At 38.4% G+C, this 22,164-nt stretch overlaps 1 protein-coding gene across 1 annotated transcript in view; it reads left to right on the top strand.

Annotated features, from left to right (window-relative positions):
• The window catches only part of KCNH8 (potassium voltage-gated channel subfamily H member 8), a 219,754-nt gene that overhangs the window by 83,871 nt on the left and 113,719 nt on the right, over positions 1-22,164 (top strand). Inside the window, exon 3 of the mRNA XM_068404849.1 lies at positions 9,640-9,771. Within this exon, the coding sequence (XP_068260950.1) occupies positions 9,640-9,771 (132 nt within the window). The remainder of the gene's footprint in view (positions 1-9,639; positions 9,772-22,164) is intronic.

Genomic DNA, 22,164 nt, shown 5'->3' with positions numbered 1-22,164 from the left:
GTAGTAGCTGGGCTTGCACCACTGGGGCAACGCTCTAGTGTTGAGGTAGACCAGGAGGCCTCCCATCCCCCTGGGGTGAAATCGGTGTGCTCAGCTCGCTCCCTGAAATGCCTGTACACCAATGCGCGCAGCATGGGGAATAAACAGGAGGAGTTGGAAATCCGTGTTCAGTCGGGGGGCTATGATCTAGTGGCAATTACAGAGACTTGGTGGGACACCTCGCATGACTGGAATGTGGTCATGGATGGCTATGTCCTGTTAAGGAAAGACAGGCCACTAAGGAGAGGTGGTGGAGTTGCTCTTTATGTGAGTGAGCAGCTAGAATGTCTTGAGTTCTGTCCAGAGGCAGATCAGGAGTGAGTTGAGAGTTTGTGGGTGCGAATTAAGGGGCAGGCTGGCAGGGGTGATACTGTTGTGGGTGTCTATTACAGGCCACCGGATCAGGATGAGGAGGGTGATGAGGCCTTCTACAGGCAGCTGAGAGCAGTCTCGCAATTACAGGGCCTGGTTGTCCTGGGGGATTTCAACTATTCTGATATTTGCTGGGAGGCCTACTCAGCCAGCCATCCTCAGTCCAGGAGGTTCCTCCAGTGCATTGATGATAACTTTCTGATGCAAATGGTGGATGAGCCAACTAGGAGAGGAGCGCTGCTGGATCTTATCCTCACTAACAAGGAGGGTCTGGTTGAAGAGGTGAAGGCTGAGGGCAGCCTTGGTTGTAGTGACCATGAGATGGTAGAGTTCAGGATCTCATGTGGCAGGAACAGAATAGCTAGCAGAATTACAACCCTGGACTTCAGGAGGGCCAACTTTGGCCTTTTCAAGCAATTGCTAGGGGAAATCCCATGGGACAGGGTACTAGAAGGTAAGGGGGTCCAAGATAGTTGTTTAGCATTCAAGGACTTCTTCTTCCGAGCTCAAGATCAGAGCATCCCAGCAGGTAGGAAGTCAAGGAAGGGTACCAGGAGACCTGCATGGTTGAACAGGGAACTGCTGGGCAAACTCAAGTGGAAGAAGAGGGTGTACAGATCATGGAAGGAGGGGCTGGCCACTTGGGAGAAATATAGGTCTGTTGTCAGAGGATGTAGGGAGGCAACTAGGAAAGCTAAGGCCTCCTTGGAATTAAACCTTGCAAGAGAGGTCAAGGACAACAGAAAGGGCTTCTTCAAATACATTGCAGGTAAAGCCAACACTAGAGGCAATGTAGGCCCACTGATGAATGAGGTGGGGGCCCTGGAGACAGAGGATAAAAAGAAGGCGGAGTTACTGAATGCCTTCTTTGCCTCTGTCTATATTGCTGGAGGCTGTCCTGAGGAGCCCCAGACCCCTGCGGCCCCAGAAGAAGTCAGGATAGAGGAGGAATCTGTCTTGGTAGATGAGGGCTGGGTCAGGGACCAATTAAACAATCTGGACGTCCATAAATCCATGGGCCCTGATGGGATGCACCCGCGGGTGCTGAGGGAGCTGGCGGAAGTCATTGCTAGGCCACTCTCCATCATCTTTGCTAAGTCGTGGGCAACGGGAGAGGTGCCTGAGGACTGGAGGAAAGCGAATGTCACTCCAGTCTTCAAAAAGGGCAAGAAGGAGGACGCGGGTAACTATAGACCGGTCAGCCTCACCTCCATCCCCGGAAAGGTGATGGAACAACTTGTCCTTGGTGCTGTCTCTAGGCACATCAAGGATAGGGGGATCATTAGGGGCACTCAGCATGGCTTCACCAAGGGGAAGTCATGCTTAACCAACTTGATAGCCTTTTATGAGGACGTAACCCGGTGGATAGATGATGGTAAAGCTGTGGATGTGGTCTATCTCGATTTCAGTAAAGCATTTGACACTGTCTCCCACAGCATCCTCGCAGCTAAACTGAGGAAGTGTGGTCTGGATGATCGGGTAGTGAGGTGGATTGTGAACTGGCTGAAGGAAAGAAGCCAGAGAGTGGTGGTCAATGGGACAGAGTCCAGTTGGAGGCCTGTGTCTAGCGGAGTCCCTCAAGGGTCGGTACTGGGACCAGTACTATTCAATATATTCATTAATGACTTGGATGAGGGAATAGAGTGCACTGTCAGCAAGTTCACTGATGACACAAAACTGGGAGGGGTGGCTGACGCACTGGAAGGCTGCGCAGCCATTCAGAGGGACCTGGACAGGCTGGAGAGTTGGGCGGGGAGAAACTTAATGAAATAAAACAAGGGCAAGTGTAGAGTCCTGCATCTGGGCAAGAACAACCCCATGTACCAGTACAAGTTGGGGACAGACCTGTTGGAGACCAGCAGAGGGGAAAGGGACCTGGGGGTCCTAGTGGACAACAGGATGACCATGAGCCAGCAGTGTGCCCTTGTGGCCAAGAAGGCCAATGGCATCCTAGGGTGTATTAGAAGGGGTGTGGTTAGCAGGTCAGGAGAGGTTCTCCTCCCCCTCTACTCTGCCCTGGTGAGGCCGCATCTGGAGTATTGTGTCCAGTTCTGGGCCCCTCAGTTCAAGAAGGACAGGGAACTGCTAGAGAGAGTCCAGCGCAGAGCCACGAAGATGATTAAGGGAGTGGAACATCTCCCTTATGAGGAGAGGCTGAGGGAGCTGGGTCTCTTTAGCTTAGAGAAGAGGAGACTGAGGGGTGACCTCATTAATGTTTATAAATATGTAAAGGGCAAGTGTCATGAGGATGGAGCCAGGCTCTTCTCAGTGACATCCCTTGACAGGACAAGGGGCAATGGGTGCAAGCTGGAACACAGGAGGTTCCACTTAAATATGAGGAAAAACTTCTTTACGGTGAGGGTGACCGAACACTGGAACAGGCTGCCCAGAGAGGTTGTGGAGTCTCCTTCTCTGGAGACATTCAAAACCCGCCTGGACGCGTTCCTGGGTGATATGGTCTAGGTAATCCTGCTCCGGCAGGGGGATTGGACTAGATGATCTTTCGAGGTCCCTTCCAATCCCTAACATTCTGTGATTCTGTGAAGATACAGAATAAACGGTATTTTTTTTTTGTTTTTTTTTGTTGGTTTTGTTTTGTTTTTTCACTTTAACTATAGATATTGGATATTTATTTATGTAAATAGACTGCCTCAATTAGTGCTTTCCCAGGAGTTAGCTGACAAATGCTGAATGCCTTGTAATATTATGACCATGAAAGTGTAATGATCTTAGAGGGAAAGTAAGTTGCAGGCTGCTAATATTAATGAATCTGCCCTGCCTGAAGCCTTTCACATTTAAACAGAAAGCATTTCATTGACTTCACTGAGTTTTTAGATAATCCTTCGTATTTTGCTAATTGTTATACATGTATCCTGGTAAATGTATTACATCAGGGAAGTACTTATCTACTTAAATGCAGTTTTCTTTTCTAATCTGGATGGAGATAGGAAAAGGAAATTAAAGCAGACAAAAAGTAGTACACATAAGGATAGAATGTCATATTGTTTTAACAGATATTGCTTAACTTCCCTGCTTTTGCTCAATGAAAACTCAAATGTAACTACAGGATTTTGAAATGAAGTTTCATTAAATAGGAAAGATAGTGGAGTTATAAAAGGAGAGACAGGAAAGCTGAGTAAACAAACCTGAAATGTAGATGTGCTGGAGCACATAAAATGTGCACTGCAGACTACACTAGCTGTTGCATACAAAAAAAAAGTAAAGAACACTAAAGTTGGAAAAGTCACGCACTCAAACTAGGAGCTGCCATAACAGAGGCAGTCTGTGTCCACATAGTAATAAATGGAGACTTTGAGGTGGTGAGTTAAGCCTCTCGCTGCTTAATGCTGGCAGTTTGTAGGAGAGGCAAGGATAGGAGATTGCTGTGCTGAAAAGTGTCTCCTCTTACAACATACCGTCCCTCTCTCCATCATGGCATTGATCTCAGAAAAAGATAGACATGCAGGCAACATGACACTGAGTTACCTGGCAGTAGAGGGAGCAGAGCATAGGGGCATGGAAAAGAGAGTGTAAACACGTGGAGGGAGGATTTGCACATTCCCTGATGAGATGTGATAGATTTGAATATTTTCATGTGGTACTCTATAGCCTACACAGAGGGATGCAAGGATATTTTTAATGAAAGTTTCTAAATCAGCTTCACAGGATTAACACTTACCTACTTATTCATACCGAAATGCAATTTTTACTTTGTTATTAAAGTATCTTACCTATGACTTTTCCTCTACCAAGTTTTTGGGATACCACCATATTCTGGTTTAAGACATTTTGGAATAGATTTACATTGACTTAAAACTTGTAGGGAGAGTTACTTGCAGGATGCAAGCACGATCTGTTGGCCATCCAGAACCTGGGTAAACAAGTTCTTGAGCCGCCTTTATTACTCCCATGAAAGTGTTGGGACAACCGTCAGTGACCATGTAAGTCAGTTACCTGATAGCCCATATGTATGCTTGTCAATTTTCTTGTAATATCATCAGATGAAAGACTGTCACTAGGATGTAGCACACAGGCTGTCATCTGCAGTAGCATAATTCAAGGAAAAAATTGTTAGATTTTGTTAACACATACATGTGATTTCTGCAGAGATGATGGAGAAGATTGAGGTGCTTATTTGCTTAAAGCAGCAAAACCTTGCATTAGCTGTGTTAATTGATCATTGTCAAAGATGTGATATTTACAAGAAAGAAAGTATTCTAATTATAGCTATACTTTTCTTCCAACTCCATTCCCTTTTCTGTTTAGTTCAGTTGCATTTTTTTAAAGCATTGTTTTCTTTGCACTTTTCTCTCTTCAACAAAATGTTGACACCTTGTCAAAACCACAGAACATTCAAAACCAAGTGTTATCAGTGACGCTGGGAATCTTTGGATACGACAATGAAAGAGACAGTTTGGTTTGCCCAGGCAAAATCTTCGGCGTCCTGATCTGTCGGTCTTGGGTTCCACACTTTCTGCAGTGCAAAAGTGGAAAAGATCAGGCTAAAACTTCTCTGGCAATTTTTTGTATCCAGCAGTAGGTTTATTTTGCTAACAATTAGCAACTCTATAACTAAGACTGTGTTGTAATGCTGAAGATTTAGCATCAACCTTATTGACAAGTTATTACAGTTATCTATATGAACATATTTTTATCTTTGTCTCGTGCATAACAAATCCCTGGAAATAGAGTGGTGTGTTTTAATACTTTTTTTTTTTTTACAGGCTTTATTTGCATCTGCTTAAAAGAACATTTATTTTACTAAGTCAAGTACTGAAATGTAAAGAAATGTGCCAGATTTATGATGTCTTGCACAGCCTAATTCTGCCCTCTTATGCATATATATCATGATAATTATTACTTGAAGAGTGATTGTTTTGGGCCACAAGACTTGTGTATCTACTACACAACACATTTACACTTTCTATTTTTTCTTCAGGTACTTGGTTTCTTAGACTATGAAATATTTCATTTGATTAGTCTAGTATGTTATGTGCAGATGCAGAGCTTCATGAGAGAGCTATGCATCTTAATCCCTCTTCTCACCACAGAGAGGTGGAGATGAATCACAGGAATTTGTTCATCTGTTCTTTCCTGCCCTTGAGTGACAGAAGGGGCGTTACAAGCCAGCTCGGTGTCTGGCTGGGGAGTGGTGTGGCAAGCAAAGTCCTGAGGAAGTGAAGGTCTGGAAGTGGATATAACCACTGATGGTTGACACATGGCAAAAAAAAAGGAAGACTTAAGCGTGTCTACCCGGACAAATCTACTCCCAGGCTTTCTAGAGCAAAAGGAGAACATAGCTTTGCATCAGTATCACTGGTTCTAAGTAACTCATAGGAATATGTGTGGCTAAGAAGAAACTTACTGTGGAAAAGCTCAATTAAAATTTTGAGGAGATGGATGCAGCATTTAATTATTTTATTAAGGAATTAAATAAGCTGGTTGTCAATAGTCCTATTCCATTTCTATATTATGATACCTCTGCAATACCCAAATATCCACCAAAGATTTCCATTCTGAGTATTTCATTGAGCATTGTCTAGGGTAGGCATCACTAAAGATTCAATATTATTGTACATTGAGTACACATAGCTCATCAATCGGGCTAATGGTCTGAATCTGTTCCTCGGTTTAAGCAGGCCTTATTTTCTGGTGAAAGGAATGCTTTCCTCTGAAGGCTATTTGCATTCTGATGGCAGGGTTTTGTATAAAATCTCCCTTTTAAATTCCTTGGGCTGTTGACCTTTGTTTTTATTTCAGTCTGAGGACAGACTTCTAGCTGTCGGAGAGAGGCAAGGTAAAAAGGGTGGCTGAGAGAGTGACCATAAAGCACTCTCTTTTTTTATGTATATGTAGAAGGTGGACTATAGCCAAATTGCTTTGTGATAAGATTATGCTTCATTTGGTCTCCTTTGTCCTTTCCTGTGATGTGCTTCTATAAGCCTTGAGGATATTAAAATATATTTTGAACCTTCAGTTCATAATGCAAGAGAAAGATTAGACTCTTTCTCCAAGAGTGGTGGCTCGGAGCAATAAAGAGAGTCTGTATATAAATAAACCTCCAAAAGAAATTTCTTGTATAGACGACTTTTGACAATACCAAAGACCTTTATATGCACCATCTGAAGCAGGGAAGGAAATTCTGTCTCACAGATGAGTGCACTCAAAAGAATTGTAACAAATGAGGGCACTACTTTTTTTTTGATGAGTAGAAAGTTCTTCTTTTGGCTTATAGAATTATGATGCTGGCTTTCAGTAAAAGCTATGTAACGGATTGTATTGGATCAGTATATTTTTCCAAGAATGCTCCTCAATAGTGAAAGATAGCACACTTCTGTTCCTGATAGAGTGCAAGCACGTATTGACCTAGTCCTGACCTAAACTGGATCATCTCCTGTAGTCCTGAAGAGTACTTCATATTCATTTGCTTCTTTCAGAGTAAAGACAGTAAAACAAAAAAACAAAACAAAACAACAAGCTGAACTTATGACTTCTGAAGATTGAGTGTATAAGTAGTGCCAAGATCAACAGCTCCAGGGCACTAGCAGGGCACTAGCATGGAACTCTTCAGGAGAGAAGTAGCCTGTGCATGTATTGGATATGTGTTTTCTTTAGTGGTGCATACTTTTTTTTTATCTATATGTGCTTTGCTTAGTCAAAATATTTTCAGACATATTTACAGAGGAGGAGAAGGAGAATGAGTGCAGATAACGAGAGACAATATGGTTGAAGAGAAACAGCAAATGACATTAAATGATGACAGGATGTGGAATGATTTCAGTGACTGGTGTTCACCTGCAAAGAATTCAAATGCACTTTGATTATAGAAAAGAGGAAATGCACTAAAATATGAAACATTAAATGGATTTGTCTCTATTTCTAATGATGAACCATAACAATAACTTCTCTAAACCTACAAATCTATCGTTTCCGATAGTATTACCGAGTGTGCTTCTTAGCATAACTGAGTTAGGTTTGTTCGAACATGGCTGATGTCTAAAACTTTCTCCAGGAGCAGCCTTAATGACTAATTTGTGTGTATGTGTGTGTATAGAAAAGACATGAAACAATTGAAAAGAGTAAGATATGCTTTACTTCAGGAGGAGATTACAACATCTGTTTAAAAGAACACTGTAGCTATTGGTGTTGTTTAGAAGAAGGAGTTGAGAGTGACTTCTTGTCCAGCTGAAACTACTGCTAGAATGTAGCCAGGCAGAATGTAACTTTACAAGAAAGAAATTGGCCAGTTTAAGAGTTATAATGATATTCTGTAGACATCTGTGATTCTATTTTTAAGCAGGAAAGTAAAATTGCTTAATTCTGCTTCTGCTTGAATGCATCACTTCAGATTGATAGAGGGGTGGTTCTCAGTAACATTTCTGACAGTAACAGCACTGAGCAGTTTTTCCCAGAAGTTTTGGTAAAAGAGTCAAATCTGTACAAAAAAAAAAAAAAATTAAGGACAGAAAATTAAAATGGAAAAAGGAACAGCAGAAATATCTTGCTTTTGACATCAGTTCTACCTTCTTTTAAAAGGGCTTCTTTGCTTGCTCTGTCTTCTACCTCAAAATGAGTATATTTAAACCCAATATAAAGCCAGTCTGCATCTTCCCATGATTTTTCTCTCCTCAGTCAACTTTCCTCCTGTTCCCAATTCTCCCTTTCTTTAAATACCTTAAGTGGAAGCATTACCTGATGACTGAACTAGTAACATTACTCTCAAAGCTGCCTGTCTGCCTCTTGGAAAGTTTGACCAGGATGGAGAGGACCAGATGAATTTCCTTTGAAGCATACTTTTGGACCTTCAACTATGGTGGCCCTTCAAATGGAAAGCTGCTGTTTCACCTCCCATGCTTGCCTACAGCCTTCAACGGGCAGTCAGGGAACTGCTAGTAGAAAATATAAATTAGAAAGCTGAATTGTGATCTTGGTGTGTTCAGAAGATAGAGAACAGAGTGGAAAGTGACTAATCTGCTTGCTCTTCCTAAGGACCCCTCTAAAGCTCAGCTGATCATTTGGCAGTGGTTAATTGTGACAGCAGTGGTCCAGGGAACTTATTCCTGTTTCCTTTTAGGAATTAAAGTAGGCTTGTACATGAATGCCAAAAGTAGCATGTTGGGAAGGAACATGATTATGGAAGTGTAAAGACATGTCTAAAAAAGAAATTTAAAACTAAAAAAGTAATGCTGTAGCAGTACTTCTATAACATATAAATATTAGTAGGCTGATGGTGGGTGGAGGTAGTTAATGTTGATACCTGAAAACTGAAAAACACAAAAGCCTGGCACTGGGCTGAGTTATCCCAGAATGGATGGGATTGGGATCTTAGGTGTTAGCTGAGATCTCCATTATATTTCCGGTACATTACCAGCACCTAGGCATTCATTATCTTCTGTTCTGAGTGGTCTGCATTAACAGCAAACTTATGAATGATATCATTGGAATTCAACAGCATACTTTGCACACAGGACATGTGACACAATCAGTGACAATAACAATTTATTTTAAGCAGTATAATTATCTAGCAGGTGTGGGCAGAGGAAGTTTGACATGAATTAAGATATATTGCCAAACTCAGCATTGTCTATCTTAAATCTTAGCAAGGTGAATGTTATAGACAGCAAGGAAGATAGCTGGTATTAATTTTACAGATGGTGTGTGATATTATAAATCTCACCATCTCTAAGATGCAATGAGTTAATTCTATTTCTGTTCTAAGTCTGATGTCTGATTAGTTTAAATATCTTTGAATTAGTGGAATGATGCTCTGACTATCAGGTCTTCTGTCAAGAGATTTTAATGAGTATCAAGTCAGATGATTAAGGTAGAATGATTCTATAGTAAACATGGAAGCTTCAGATGTCAAGTTAACAAAGTGAAAGTTATTCCAGTAAAATAAGCAACATCAGTTGAGAGTTCAAAGGGAAGCACGGTTTCAGAGGAGTAAGCAGCATCATTAAATTCTATTAATGATCCCTGTAGATAAATTTTGCATTTAAATTAATGCCTCGCTTCTAGAGAAAGCAGTATTACTGAGATTCAACCAATGATGCAAAGAGATTTACATGAGCTGAACATCTGTGATTCCCTGATTACTGACCTCCTTAATAAGATTTTTTTTTTTTTTTTAGAATTACGTTAGTAGTAGATTTAGCAGTTCACTTTTTTTTTCCCCTCTCTCTGCTAAAAGACAGCTGTTTGAATTAAATTCATTCTTTATCCTTGCAGGGTCTTCATTCTGGTGCCTACTGGATATTGTTCCTATAAAGAATGAAAAAGGAGATGTAGTACTCTTTCTGGCCTCTTTCAAAGATATAACAGACACAAAAGTGAAGATTGCTGCAGAAGACAAAAAGGAAGGTTTGTGTGAATTGCAACAACATTGATAAGAACCAATATTGATAAGTTTTTTCAGAGTCACACCTTCATGAACTCTCTCATGTACGCTTTTCAGTATAGAGACGTTCTAGATTTCTGAAGAAGAAACTAATGTATGACATGGAAGGATAAATAATCTGTTGAGGTTCTTATTTGTCATTTTTTTTATTTACATATTGCTCCACATTTTGTAAACATGGAATCCAAGGGACAGAGTACTTTGTCCTCAAAATTAAATTTGTTTTAATGTACCATGATTTAATTTATTTACTTTCTGGATTTTCAGAGGTACATTCTGGAAAAGTTAGACCTCTTCAAACATTCCTTATGCAAATCTGATTTCAACATGGCTGTGAGATTAATTAATGCACTTTTTCATGTTTTGTTATAAGCAGAACATACATCTTCAGAAATTATTTTGCCTATTGAGAAGTATGACTACTCTTGTGTCATCTAATTTTCATTACATTATATGAAACTGTAAGATAGATTGTCTCTTTAGAAATATCCAATAGTATAAAAAATACGTTCTCACATTTATTTCCTTCTGAAAGGAAACAGTGCAAGGATTCTCTCATGAATTTGGAAAAAGATTGTGTTATGCTAATGATTCATGGCTCCCATAAAATAATTTTGACTGTACAGCATAGTCAAGTTTTGCCAAGTTCTGCTAACACAAAGCAAAGACAGTGTGGAGGAATAGAGGTTATGCAGTCAGCATTGACCTATGTCGTGTATCAAAGGCAGTGAACTTATTCCAAGTTTACATTTTGTAAAGGTATACTGAACTAAGACTTTAGGTTTGCAATTTTTCAGTGTCAAAGGAACTGTCTAGAAATAGTTTATTTGTAAATGGTAAATGAATTCAGTAAAATTCCATTACTGTTGAATTTTCCATTCTGGTACTACTCTGGGATTTTTTATCTGTGATAGACTTTTGATCTCTGCATATCTCAGAAATGATGTTGAAATGGCCTTAGGACTCCTTTTCTCCTTATGGGTTTCTAAAATAGGAGAACAATTAAGAACAACTAGTATTCAACTTTTTCTGATTTTAAATATCAGTTTTTCAATAAAATAGTTATATTTCAGTTACAGAGAAGTGTAATTCAGTATTCTTTTACAACATTTTAGTATTTTAAAACAGAAAATATTATGCTTCCCTGTGCTACTGAATATTCTTAAATCAACGTTTGTGCTAACAATGTCTGCCTCTTCTGTACATTTGGACAAATAATTTCACCTTTGTCTTGCTTTTGAAGCCCTGTATAATGGAGGGAGGTTTTTTGCATCCTTCACTTTTTGCACCAAACGTACTGGAGAATTTCTCAGTTGGAAGACTGAAGAAAAAAATTGAAGTAGTACACAAGTACATTTTGCAGATTTTTCTTTCATCCAATTTCAACCAATCACTTCACCTCGAAGTAAAATAGTTAAAATATAAAACATATTTTACCTAGTTTCTCCTTAAACCTTAGAAAACCTTACACTTACGAAAGTTTTAGGAAAGTAGTTTATTAAAACATCATATGTGGGGCCATGTAGAAGAAAGATTGAGAGAACATCTGTGCTCTAAAGGCTAATGATTTGCCTTATGAGATGCAAATTTTCAGGATACACTCAGTGAGAAATCATTTTTAGTATGCCAATGATGACTTGAAATAGGTATATCACTGATTACTTGTAAAATGGCAGCTATAGTTTATCTGATAAACATTTTATAACTGTATGCTTATTTCAGAATGGATTAAAATGATCTTCATCTTTTGATGTGGGTTCATGTCAAATTGTAAATCTGAGCAGATTTTAACTCATGTTTGCTGTTGCACGTTTAAAAATTAATACTTCTCCTACTGTGTACAGACAGAGGAACACACTTAGGCAAAATTATATTACACCAGCAAATGCCTGTTCAATTGTTATAAGGTTATGAATATTGACATTTGGCTGTTCTTGCGTGAGGTACTCTTAGAGCACAATTCTGAAACTTGGTTGTTCCTTCCCTTTATACTAATTTTAAAACCATGGTAATCATTTTATGCTATGGTGATACTTGTTTGCATCATGGCAACAGAAAGTAGTACTTAGTGTGGGGCTTTGCTAAATACACTGTTTTACATAATATAGTGAGATAAGAAACAGGATTTAACCATTTATTCAAAATATTTACAAACAATTCCAGCATTTTAATTTTCTATAAATCTACCCAGCTACATAAAAATAAATGTAGTAGTATGTTAGCGCTTTGAGTAGCAATCAAATTCTTCCTATGCAGAGTGATTCACTAGTCCTTCAGTGGTGAACATCATCTCATCATTGTCAGAAAGTAATTCACAGTACCATCTATACAACTGATTCAGTATCTGAAATTTCAGAATGTTTAAATTCTAGAAGTAATTAGTTCTTCTTCACTTAGACCACAACTACTATCAGGCACGTAGGATGCACCTTGTAGTAACAGAAAATTGAGTTTGCATTTTGTTTAAAGGTATTAGAGATATTTTTTAATATTCAGTGATTAACATGCATTGCAGTGATTGGTACACATTGCTGGATATTATTTTCACAGTTATTATTGCTAAAAAGATAATTTTACTTTTTCGAAGATTCTTGAATTTGTCCTTTCAAAAATCAGGCAACTTATAAACTTGGAGCTGAAAGCCAGCTTTTGTTATAAGATTATTTCTGTTGCCTCTCTGGCATATCTCTTGCAGTTAGATTGTGTATGGGAAGGAGAACTTAGATACAAACATGCTGAGTGTGAAACTCTTCTGCCCATGCAAGGCTGTTGTATTAATGTTTCCATTTCAGTCTGTTTCTTCATTGTTCTGTCCAGAAGAGACTTTTATAATTTATATAGATCATAAATAGTCACATTCCACCTCCCTTTAATTTCTAACCTCCATAGAAAGCTTATCTAACAAAATTCCATCATGTTTGTTTTCTCTTAAGTCAGCCCTGGTCCCTTTGGCATTCCACCAACACTCTACAGTAATATACTCTCACTGGTTGTGCCTCCAAAAGTCTTCTCTAGGCTTATTCTTCCTCATGTCTTTCCTACCTTTGATGCCATCTGTTTCTTCTCTAAAATCTTGTTCTCCTTGCACTTTCATAATGACACCTTCCTGAGATTTTTCTCCTTGTTTTATGGCCTCTCCTTTCTTGTGGATTGTGTTTTTACTTTTACAGACCTTGGGGTGGATATTCTCTTCGATTTTCTGCAGACCTTTTCTTATCTATTTTATCCCATCTGTTTTAGCCTGATTTCCCTTTACCCAGTCCAAATGTCAGATGCTGTCTCTGACCTTTTCTTTTGAATGTCTCATTCTAAATACAAATTCAACAGAATATTTTTCTGCTCTTCTTCTGTATAAAAGTTTCTAGTGAAGTCAGCTCTATCAGCCAATACGAAGAGCAGACTTGGTCCTGAGACTTTCATATAAGAAAAAGGCAAAAACATGAGCATGATAAGTTTGACATTCTTTAAGAAGTGCTGTGACAGTCAGCAGCTCTCATATGGCTTCTTTTGTTTGGTTTGGTATTTTAAGTTAATTTATCATCCTCCTCCTGACCCCCACAATTGCAATGTCCTTAGAGGCCTCAGCTTTTCAATAGTGATAATTTGCTTTCAACAGTATGTTTCCCCTACTGGTAAGTTTATTGTAGAAATACACTCTGCTTTCCATCTGCTTAATAATACCTATAATCATTTACTGTTGTGAAAAGCAATGCAACAGCTATTCTTCCTAAACTTGGATTCTTTAATCAAATTGATGGTCTTTCCTTTCCAATATACAGGAAGAGTTGGTTTATTTTGTTTGGTCTTTTTTTTTAATAAAAACAATGATTCCTTCAGAAACTGTTTCTGAAATAATTTTATGGGGGATTTCTTCTACTATCCTAACCTTTGATGAGCTACACTTTGGTAAATTGGTTAAGAGTTCCACTGTCCTTTTGGAGGAAAACTGATTAAACTGAAAATATCAGACTCCAAATCTGGACTCCAATATGGTATGGCTGGGTCAGTGTTTTTTCATTTCCACATATGAACTTTCCACAATACACTTGGACACTTGCTGGAAGTTAGTTAAGATTACAAGACTCCAGGTAGGGAAGTAAGAAATTAAATTAGTCTGTGACTACTTTTAGATCTCTAATCTATATGCAAATATGTAATAATTTGGGTTATATAGATGTAGAGTTCTACTGTTATAATCACTGCTAAAACTCCCCTGTTGGATTTGACTCATTCAAAAAGGTTCTTTTAGCCATCATTGTTAATCTATTTGTTGTTTTTTTCCTTGAGAAAATTTTTAGCTCTTTGTTTGAAAACAATTATCTTAGGACAGATTTTATCAGCTTTATTCCAGCACTATTATAAAAATGTGTGCAACTGATAGTAACCACAGAATCACATGATAGTTGAGATGGGAAGACATCTCTGGAGATTGTCTGCTCTAGTGCCCCCTACTCAAAGCACGGTCAGCTAGAACAAGTTACCTAGGACCACGTCCAGATGTGCACTGAATATCAGGAAAGATGGAGACTCCACAACTTCTCTGGGCAACCTGTTCCAGAGTTTGACTGCTCACAAAGTAAAAAAGCTTTTTCTTATATTTGAACAGAATTTCACATATTTCATTTCTGTGCCCATTGCCTCTTGTCCTTTCACTGGGCACCACTGAGAAGATTCTGGCCTTCATCTTCTTTACCTCCCCCCATCACATATACACATTGATAAGATTCCCCCCCTGATGCTTCTCTGCTTCAGGCTGAACAGTCCCAGCTCTCTCAGCCGCTCCTCCTACATCAGATGCTTCAAACACCTAAATATCTTTGTGGCCCTTTACTGCATTTGCTCTACTATGTCCATGTTTCTTTTGTACTGAGGAGCCCAGACCTGGACCCAGCACTGCAGATGTGTCTCACCAGTGTAGTAGAGGGGGAGGATCACCTCCTTCAACCTGCTGGCAGTGCTTTTCCCAATGTAGACTGCAATGCTATTGGCTGCCTTTGCTGCAAGGGTACGTCGCTGGCCCATGTTAAACTTGGTGTCTACCAGGACCTTCAGGTTCTTGTCTGGCAATCTGCTTGCCAGCTGGTTGGCCCCCAGCCTGTCCTAGTGCGTGGGTTTATTCCTCCTAGGTGCAGGACTTTGCACCTTCCTTTGTTGAACTCAATGAGGTTCCTGTTGGCGCATTTCTCCAGCCTGTCAAGGTCCCTCTGCACCTTCTTGCAGCACAAACATCTGATGTAACAACTCCCCACTCCCAGATTGTATCATCTGCAAACTTGTCGAGAGTGCACTCTTTCACATTTTCTAGGTCATTAAAGAAGTTAAACAGTATTTGCCATAACATCATTCCCCTAGTCATAATGCTATTGAGTGGCTTCCAGCTGGACTTCATGCTGCGGATCACAACCCTCTGAGTCCAGCAGTTCAGACAGCTGTCAGTCCACCTCACCACTTCCTCACTTGTTTGTTGGTCAGCATCTTCTCCCCATATTGTTCCTAGTTTGAAGGCCTCCTTGCCAGGTTGGCCTGCCTGTTGGCAAAGACACTTTTACCCTAGTAAAATGGGGATTAAAAGATGGAGTACACTCCTTCCCACCATGGATTAAACTAAGTTGCAGTGTTATGGTTTAACTGGCTAGATTTTTTTCTGTCTTCTTATTAATCCATAAGTCTATATGCATTTCTAAGAAAACAGATTTACTTTGTTTACACATCATTTGTTGGAGGGAGGGGTTGTTCTTTTCAGTATGCCAGAATTTAAATACCATGTGCTAACCATTTTGGATTCCAGATTTTTATGTAAAAAATGTCTGTTGGGGGCAGGGACGGGCTCTTATTCTAAGAAATTCTGTAATGTGCACTTTGATTTATTCTGCTTAATTACTGTCTCAGCTACTTTGTGATTGCTCAAGCTACAGCAGTGATATTCAGGGCACAACTTTTTGTTTTAAAGCTCCTTGCGCCTGTCAGGAGGCAGGATATTGAGAGGGAGATGTACAGTCACCTAGATGTACAGTGTTCAAAGCAGATAAAATTATTTCAGGATGCATGGGGCACCATGCAGTTCAGTCAATGGAGGAGCTTGGATAAAAGCACAGTTTTAACCCCAACTTTCCCACTGCCCAAAGGAAGAACATATTGGGGAAGCCTTTATTCTGCAATAACTGTTACATCTTCTCCAGGATGACTTTACTCCTGGCTCCTGTAGGAAGCGTCTACATCTCTTCTGCCCTCAGTAAAGAGAAACTGCTTTCCTCCTGGTCAGTGCATGAGAGTGTAAACACTTAGGCGGCAAAAATAGAGCTGCCTTTCTACTCCCTGTTCCTGCAGATACACGTGAGCACATAGATGCTCTCCCTCTCCCCTTTCCACCTTGTTATGCAAGAAAATAAGTTGTATTTGAGCCTTGTACCTTTAGAGACGTATCAATCTTTATGGCCATTGCTTTAGGTTTTTACCAAGTGTTAAATGCAAGTAGCAGTTCCATTCCAGCAGCTCTCAGAGAGGCAAAGGGTACATTCTGGAGGTGAGGCGAAAGTGTTTTTTGTGGTATATGTGGAGTGAAAATGAGAAAAAGAAAAGCAAACTCTGATTCTTGAGCAAATGCAGAGTAGCAGCCTGTATTCTGGAACATCCTGGAAGGGTGAGAGAATGTACACATTAGCAACCAAATAGTTCATCGACTCACCAGTTCCTAGATAAACTCATGCAATCACCTCTAGATTTTCCTTAGAAACCAAGTATCAAATTATGGGAGGGGAAGTTGTTTGTTTGGGTTGTTTTGTTTTGTTTTTCTTTTTGGTGCTTTTCTGTTTGTTAGACTAGGTAGATGGCAGACTTAGTGGAAAATATCTTCAGATTTTCCTTTTAGAGTTTGCTAGCTCAACCATGTGGGGCTGACAACAAAATGCATGGAAGAAACATGGAATATGTTTAGCATGTGCATTGCCAATTAGAAATGCTCTTCAGAGCTGTGTGTGTGGTATGCGTTTTTTTGAGGGGCAGAGGGAAGGTTTTTTGAGGAGGTAGAGCGTTTGCAAAACTTTGTACTTAGATGTCTTATTTCTATGGAAAAAATCTGAAAAGGAAGAAAAGTCTTTGAAGACTTTCACAGGCCTAAACACAGCCTGGTGTCTTACATTTTATTAATTAATAGACCATGAGGACTGGAATGTATATTGCATATATACTTTATGTTTGGAAAGAGAAATAAGGGGACTCGGACAATTTGCAGAATTCACGTGTAATTGCAGTTATACTGAGTGTAGTTCATGCTGTAACTCCTCAGAGCAACTCTGAGGTCCTATAAAGACTCAGCAAATAAGACCTATTACAGTTTTACTTAGCTGTAGCAAAGATGGTTTTACAACTGCCAACCATCCGTTCTACTTTGTATAACTGAGGTTGTAAAATAGGTTTGGTTTATGACCAGTCACTTTCATAGTCTGAAAATCTCATTCCTTGAGAGATAATCAAAGATGCTTTCTGGGTGTTTCAATGACCACATGAAACAGATACACAAACATTATAGGTCTTTAAATTTATATATGTCTTAGCTCTTTAAACTAAATTTTTTTCAAAAGCTATTTTTTCCCTCTGTTTTAACTCTGGACAAGTTGCACTGACCACAAAATTTTTATAGTTGAGTGATCTGGTTCTGAACTGTAGATAAATATATTACGAAAACAAGTCTTCATTTTCAAAAGACTTGCTTTCTTTACAAGCTAGAAATTTTTCAGGTGTGTACATTCTTATTTTCACTTAAGTGAGCAAAGTCATACTTCGCTGTCAAATTCTGTGCAAATTTTTTTTTAATTTATTTGTACAAAGATCAATGATTGTGAAAATATGATCAACTCACATTACAAATAACCTTCCTCAAATATTCTGGAGGAAAAAATATCATTAAATAAATTATGTGATTGAACTAATGGAATTAAAGGAAAGAAAAACTTTTAGGTTCAGTGAGATTATGTCCTTAAATACTATATCATTGCACAGAAAGACAGACATTGACTTACTGAAGTCAATTAAAAGTTTCTCAGTGACTTAAATAATTAGAAATACTTAAGCTCTATGTGATTTAAAAAATATTTCAAGTATTCTTTGTATTATTATGTTTTTATTCATAATGATAAATGAGCATATCACTTTGCCATGAGCTAGCATTCACTGTTGGAAATACAACTTGTTCCATGAAATAAGTCACATCAAATAACAAAGAAAGAGTAAGTGATGACCCAGCTGTAAATTCAATACTACATTTTGTTCTGTAAGAACTACATATGACAACTCACTTCAGTTAAATCAATGGAAATGTTTCAAATTTGGTGGCATAATAAAAATGACAATTTTCCTATTTGTGAGACAACTCTCTAATTGTGTAGTAATAAGCTGGTAAATAAACTATTTTTATGTAATTATGAAATAGTTATTTTTGAGTTGGAATATTTTACTTCATTATAAGAGATTCTGTAACTTTTTAGGTAAAATCTGGGAGAAGGCAGTAGTATTAAAAAATAGGAAACAGCTTAAAGTCAGTTCACCTTCAGAGGAGTTCTGCTGAATCTCAGTCTATAGTTGAAGAAAGGTGTTTCTACTTGGATTTTTTTTTTCCAATTCTGAATTTTGTGAGATAAACCCAAATACTGGTATCTAAAAAAGACTATTTATTTATTTAGGAGTGTACACCCATCAACCACCAAAATGGAGGTGGAAAAATATCCCTTCTTCTGATCTTTGTGTGTCTTTTCCCTCCACTCTTTTTTCTTAATGATGGAAGATTCAGCAGCCCAAAATGTGATTAAGAATTTCTTATCTCATAAGCATACCACTGTTTAAAGGTCTTTCTGATCCATGAAACAGTAGTAGTAATGTATACTATTGCTTCTTTTCGCTGCCTGTTCGAAACTGAATTTTCTCTGAAGGCACAATACTAAAATGATGAAAATCTTACAATTGATTCTGTGTAAAATTGGTCCCTTTAAGAAATATTCTCTAATAATATTTACAGTTTTTCAGCTGCTATGTGCATTAAGTACATCTTCTTATTGAATCAGTTAATCAGTTAACAGAATAAAAATGCAGCTAGAGGTTAGCCTGGATCCACCATCCAGCTAATAGTTCTGTGAATATTTGGTTGTTGTTGACAGAAAAAAAGTGTCATGCAACGAACAGACCTCCTGCAACCTATTGCCCATGGTAGTGCTTTTATTCTGTCATTAATACCAAAGCAGCCTTTTATCAGTTTTCTCTTTATTGACAACTGCTGGCGTGCTGTCCCCTAGAGAATAATATCTAAAAGTTAGCTAAAGGTTTTAAAAAGCTTAGAAAAATTCATACCAGCCTTCCGTGCAATCGGGTTTTTGAAGGTTTTGTTGTGTTCATTCAGAATCCTTTTGTGTTGCTTTACCCAAATTTTCTCCTTCGGAATTTCCTTTTTTTTTTTTTTTGAGGACTGCCTATGAAATGAACTTTCATTAATGATACTGGATATGATTAAGGATCATTGTGTTTCCTGTAGACATCATTGTATTTATTTTATGGCATGTGGGCTATTTGTGGGCGTCTATGCAAAGATCACACTTTCTACTCTGGTTTTCCTTACCTTATGATGCAAGTGATGAGGGTTTCTCGAGACTTGCATTAAAAGGACAAAAAAATCTTGATTGTACTTCTTACAGGAGGCGTTTTATAGATAGAGTTGTAAGATTAATAAGTGATGGAGAGATTCTTTAACAAATGGTTAATTGAACCCACTATCAAAAAGGAACAGTTCAGTACTTATATCACAAGTAACAATATCTCACTGTGCGATTGGGCCGAGTGACTGGGTTATGACACCGTAGAGAAATACACAGGAAAGGTAATGGGGGAGGTTTATTTCCCTGCCTGATTTCAGAACGCAGCAGTAGGAGAAATCATGTAGATATGTGAATATGCCACTCCTTCTGTTTTGAGGAGGGAAGGGTCCAACCATTTGAAGTCACAGTGTTAGCCCTGTTACTATGCCTTTTCACAGTGCTCCAGCATGTACATGGAGCAGCATCATGGATCTCTTCAAGTCTGTCCATATCTGGATACTTCTTAGCAATGGAAGAAAGTCCATTTGTCCTGTTCTGCCTTTTTTGCTGTTGTTCAAAAGGAAATCTAGTTCATACATTCAGAATTACATTATTTCTATGATAAATTTTCTTAGGTGGGAGCTGGCATTACCTGCTGTTTCATTTCAGGATTGACTTTATCTTTGTAAACAAATAAATAAAAATGTCCTTAGATACTTTGCCAACTTATTCGTCCTCTGAGTAAAATGTTAGTAGGATAAGAATTTTGTCTATTTATTCCTCATACTTGCACCTGGACTTCAAAAGAGCTAAGAAGAAGTCATCTCAATATTTTATGTGAACTTATTTATATAAGTATACACTACACTATTAAATAAACCTAAAAAATATTTTTTTTCCAGATAGCAGGCACCATAGGCTTGACTGTACATGTAAATCCAGAGCCATCTGATTGTAGCTCACTGCTTTTCTTCAGAACTCTTCCTTGCAAAATGTTTAAACATAGCTATGTCTATAATATCTTTCCTATTTTTGCCCACGTGCACAGCCAGGTTTGCTGCATGTCATTCCTTGAGATGGTCATATTTATACTATTTGAAGAGGACAGTCAATGTGTCTGAATCAATCTTAGCCTAAGCCTAACAGCCCCACCTGGCAAGCAAATAGGACAGCAGTGGCAATCAAGTAGTTGGGGCTGGAATATAACCTTGAGCGTGGAGCTAATGTGGTTGTGAATATGTAAAAAAGCAGTGAACAGTTAAGGCCATGTCCCTAGTGGTGAACTCTATCTTTTCAATGGCTGCTGTACTCAAAGGAGTGAAAAAAATTGCAGAAATACTGCTTAGAGGTCCAATTCTGCAGCCTCACAGCCTTTAGGATAACTCTGTCCCATTAGTTTTTGATAGAACTATCTTCTGTGAACAATGTTACTCAGGTGTGCATGTGTTTCCAGGACTCTCAGTCTACTTTACCTCGCCCTTCTCTACCTCATTCACGTATTGTCAGTATATTGTGTTCTGAGTTAAATTTGAGAGGTGCTGGTTGCTTTTATTTGTTCTCTAGATTCAAGATTGCTTAGGTAAAAAAAAGATAAATCTCTTGGATTTTCCTGTGTAATACGAATGAAATGCTAGATATTCATTTTCTCTTTTGCATCCATGCACACTTGTACAGAAAACTTTCTGTGGTAATGATCCATGATCATACTGGGAGATTATTCCATACAAGAGCCTGTTGGGCATTTAGTCACACCAGAGGGAAATCTAGGTAGTGGTTTTAATTAATGTATATTCTGTTGTGGTAGCGCATAGCCTAAGGAAAAAGTGAAAGGATAGTTCTATTGAAGGGATACAAATTAATGCTGGGAAAAATGAGAAAAAATACTAAGACTGGCACATTTTTTATCAATAATGTACAACCTTTCTGGCTAGAGCAGTTTAGCTTATTTCGGTATTTGGAGAGAGATGCATTTCGTGGTCTGTCTCACGCCACAGCTAGTCTGCTATCTTCTTGACTGAGAAGTTTGGAAAGTTTAGCTTCCTACACTTTTTGTTGTGTATGGTTTTGTGTTGTAGAGCCAAAAAATACATCAGTCTTCTATAACTCAAATCCTTCTTGCTTTTCTAGGCAGGTTTCAAGATGTAGCTGTTTTGTTTGTTGTTAATTTCTGGCTCTGTTAATTTGGTTTGGTGTTTCTTTCCCCTGAATTTGTATGCATTGAATTGACTTTAATTAAACCTTGACAGACAGCTTCTTCCTTTATTCCCATAATTCCTTTTTTTCTTAATCCTGACACATCACAAAATGTCTGCTTTCATTTACCCTGGCAACAATTCACTGTAATTCCGTCAGAGTCACAGGAGTTACTTTGAATTTACTGCTGTATAAGCAAGAAGAAAATTTGATCCCATGATTGACAATTACAGACATCTGAATGGAAGGAAAAACCACAAAACTTTCCAAAACAGTGTTCAGTCTTTAATCTCAATGGATTTCATGTCACCAAGGAATGTGTCAAGTGATTATGCCAGTGCCCATGTGGTAGGAAAAGAAATCTAAATGCATGAATACAAGAATTGAATATTACTAATGAGCAAGCTTGCAAATTAGCGTATTCTGACATAATGGGGCCTAATACAAGTCAGGTTCTTTGTTTTTAAAAAGTACACCACAAGAGATTTTTTTTTCTTTCCCTGAAATAAAAGAGGGAGTAGGAACACCTTAAGGACAATTTTAAGCCATGCTTGCCTCTGGTCAGTAATAACTATTTCATTTTCTGAAACAATAAGAGTACAT

Source organism: Nyctibius grandis, chromosome 7 (genome assembly GCF_013368605.1).
Source record: "Nyctibius grandis isolate bNycGra1 chromosome 7, bNycGra1.pri, whole genome shotgun sequence".
Taxonomy (NCBI): Eukaryota; Metazoa; Chordata; class Aves; order Nyctibiiformes; family Nyctibiidae; genus Nyctibius; species Nyctibius grandis.
The sequence above is the reverse complement of the archived record's forward strand: the minus strand, read 5'-3'. Positions and strand labels throughout refer to the sequence as shown.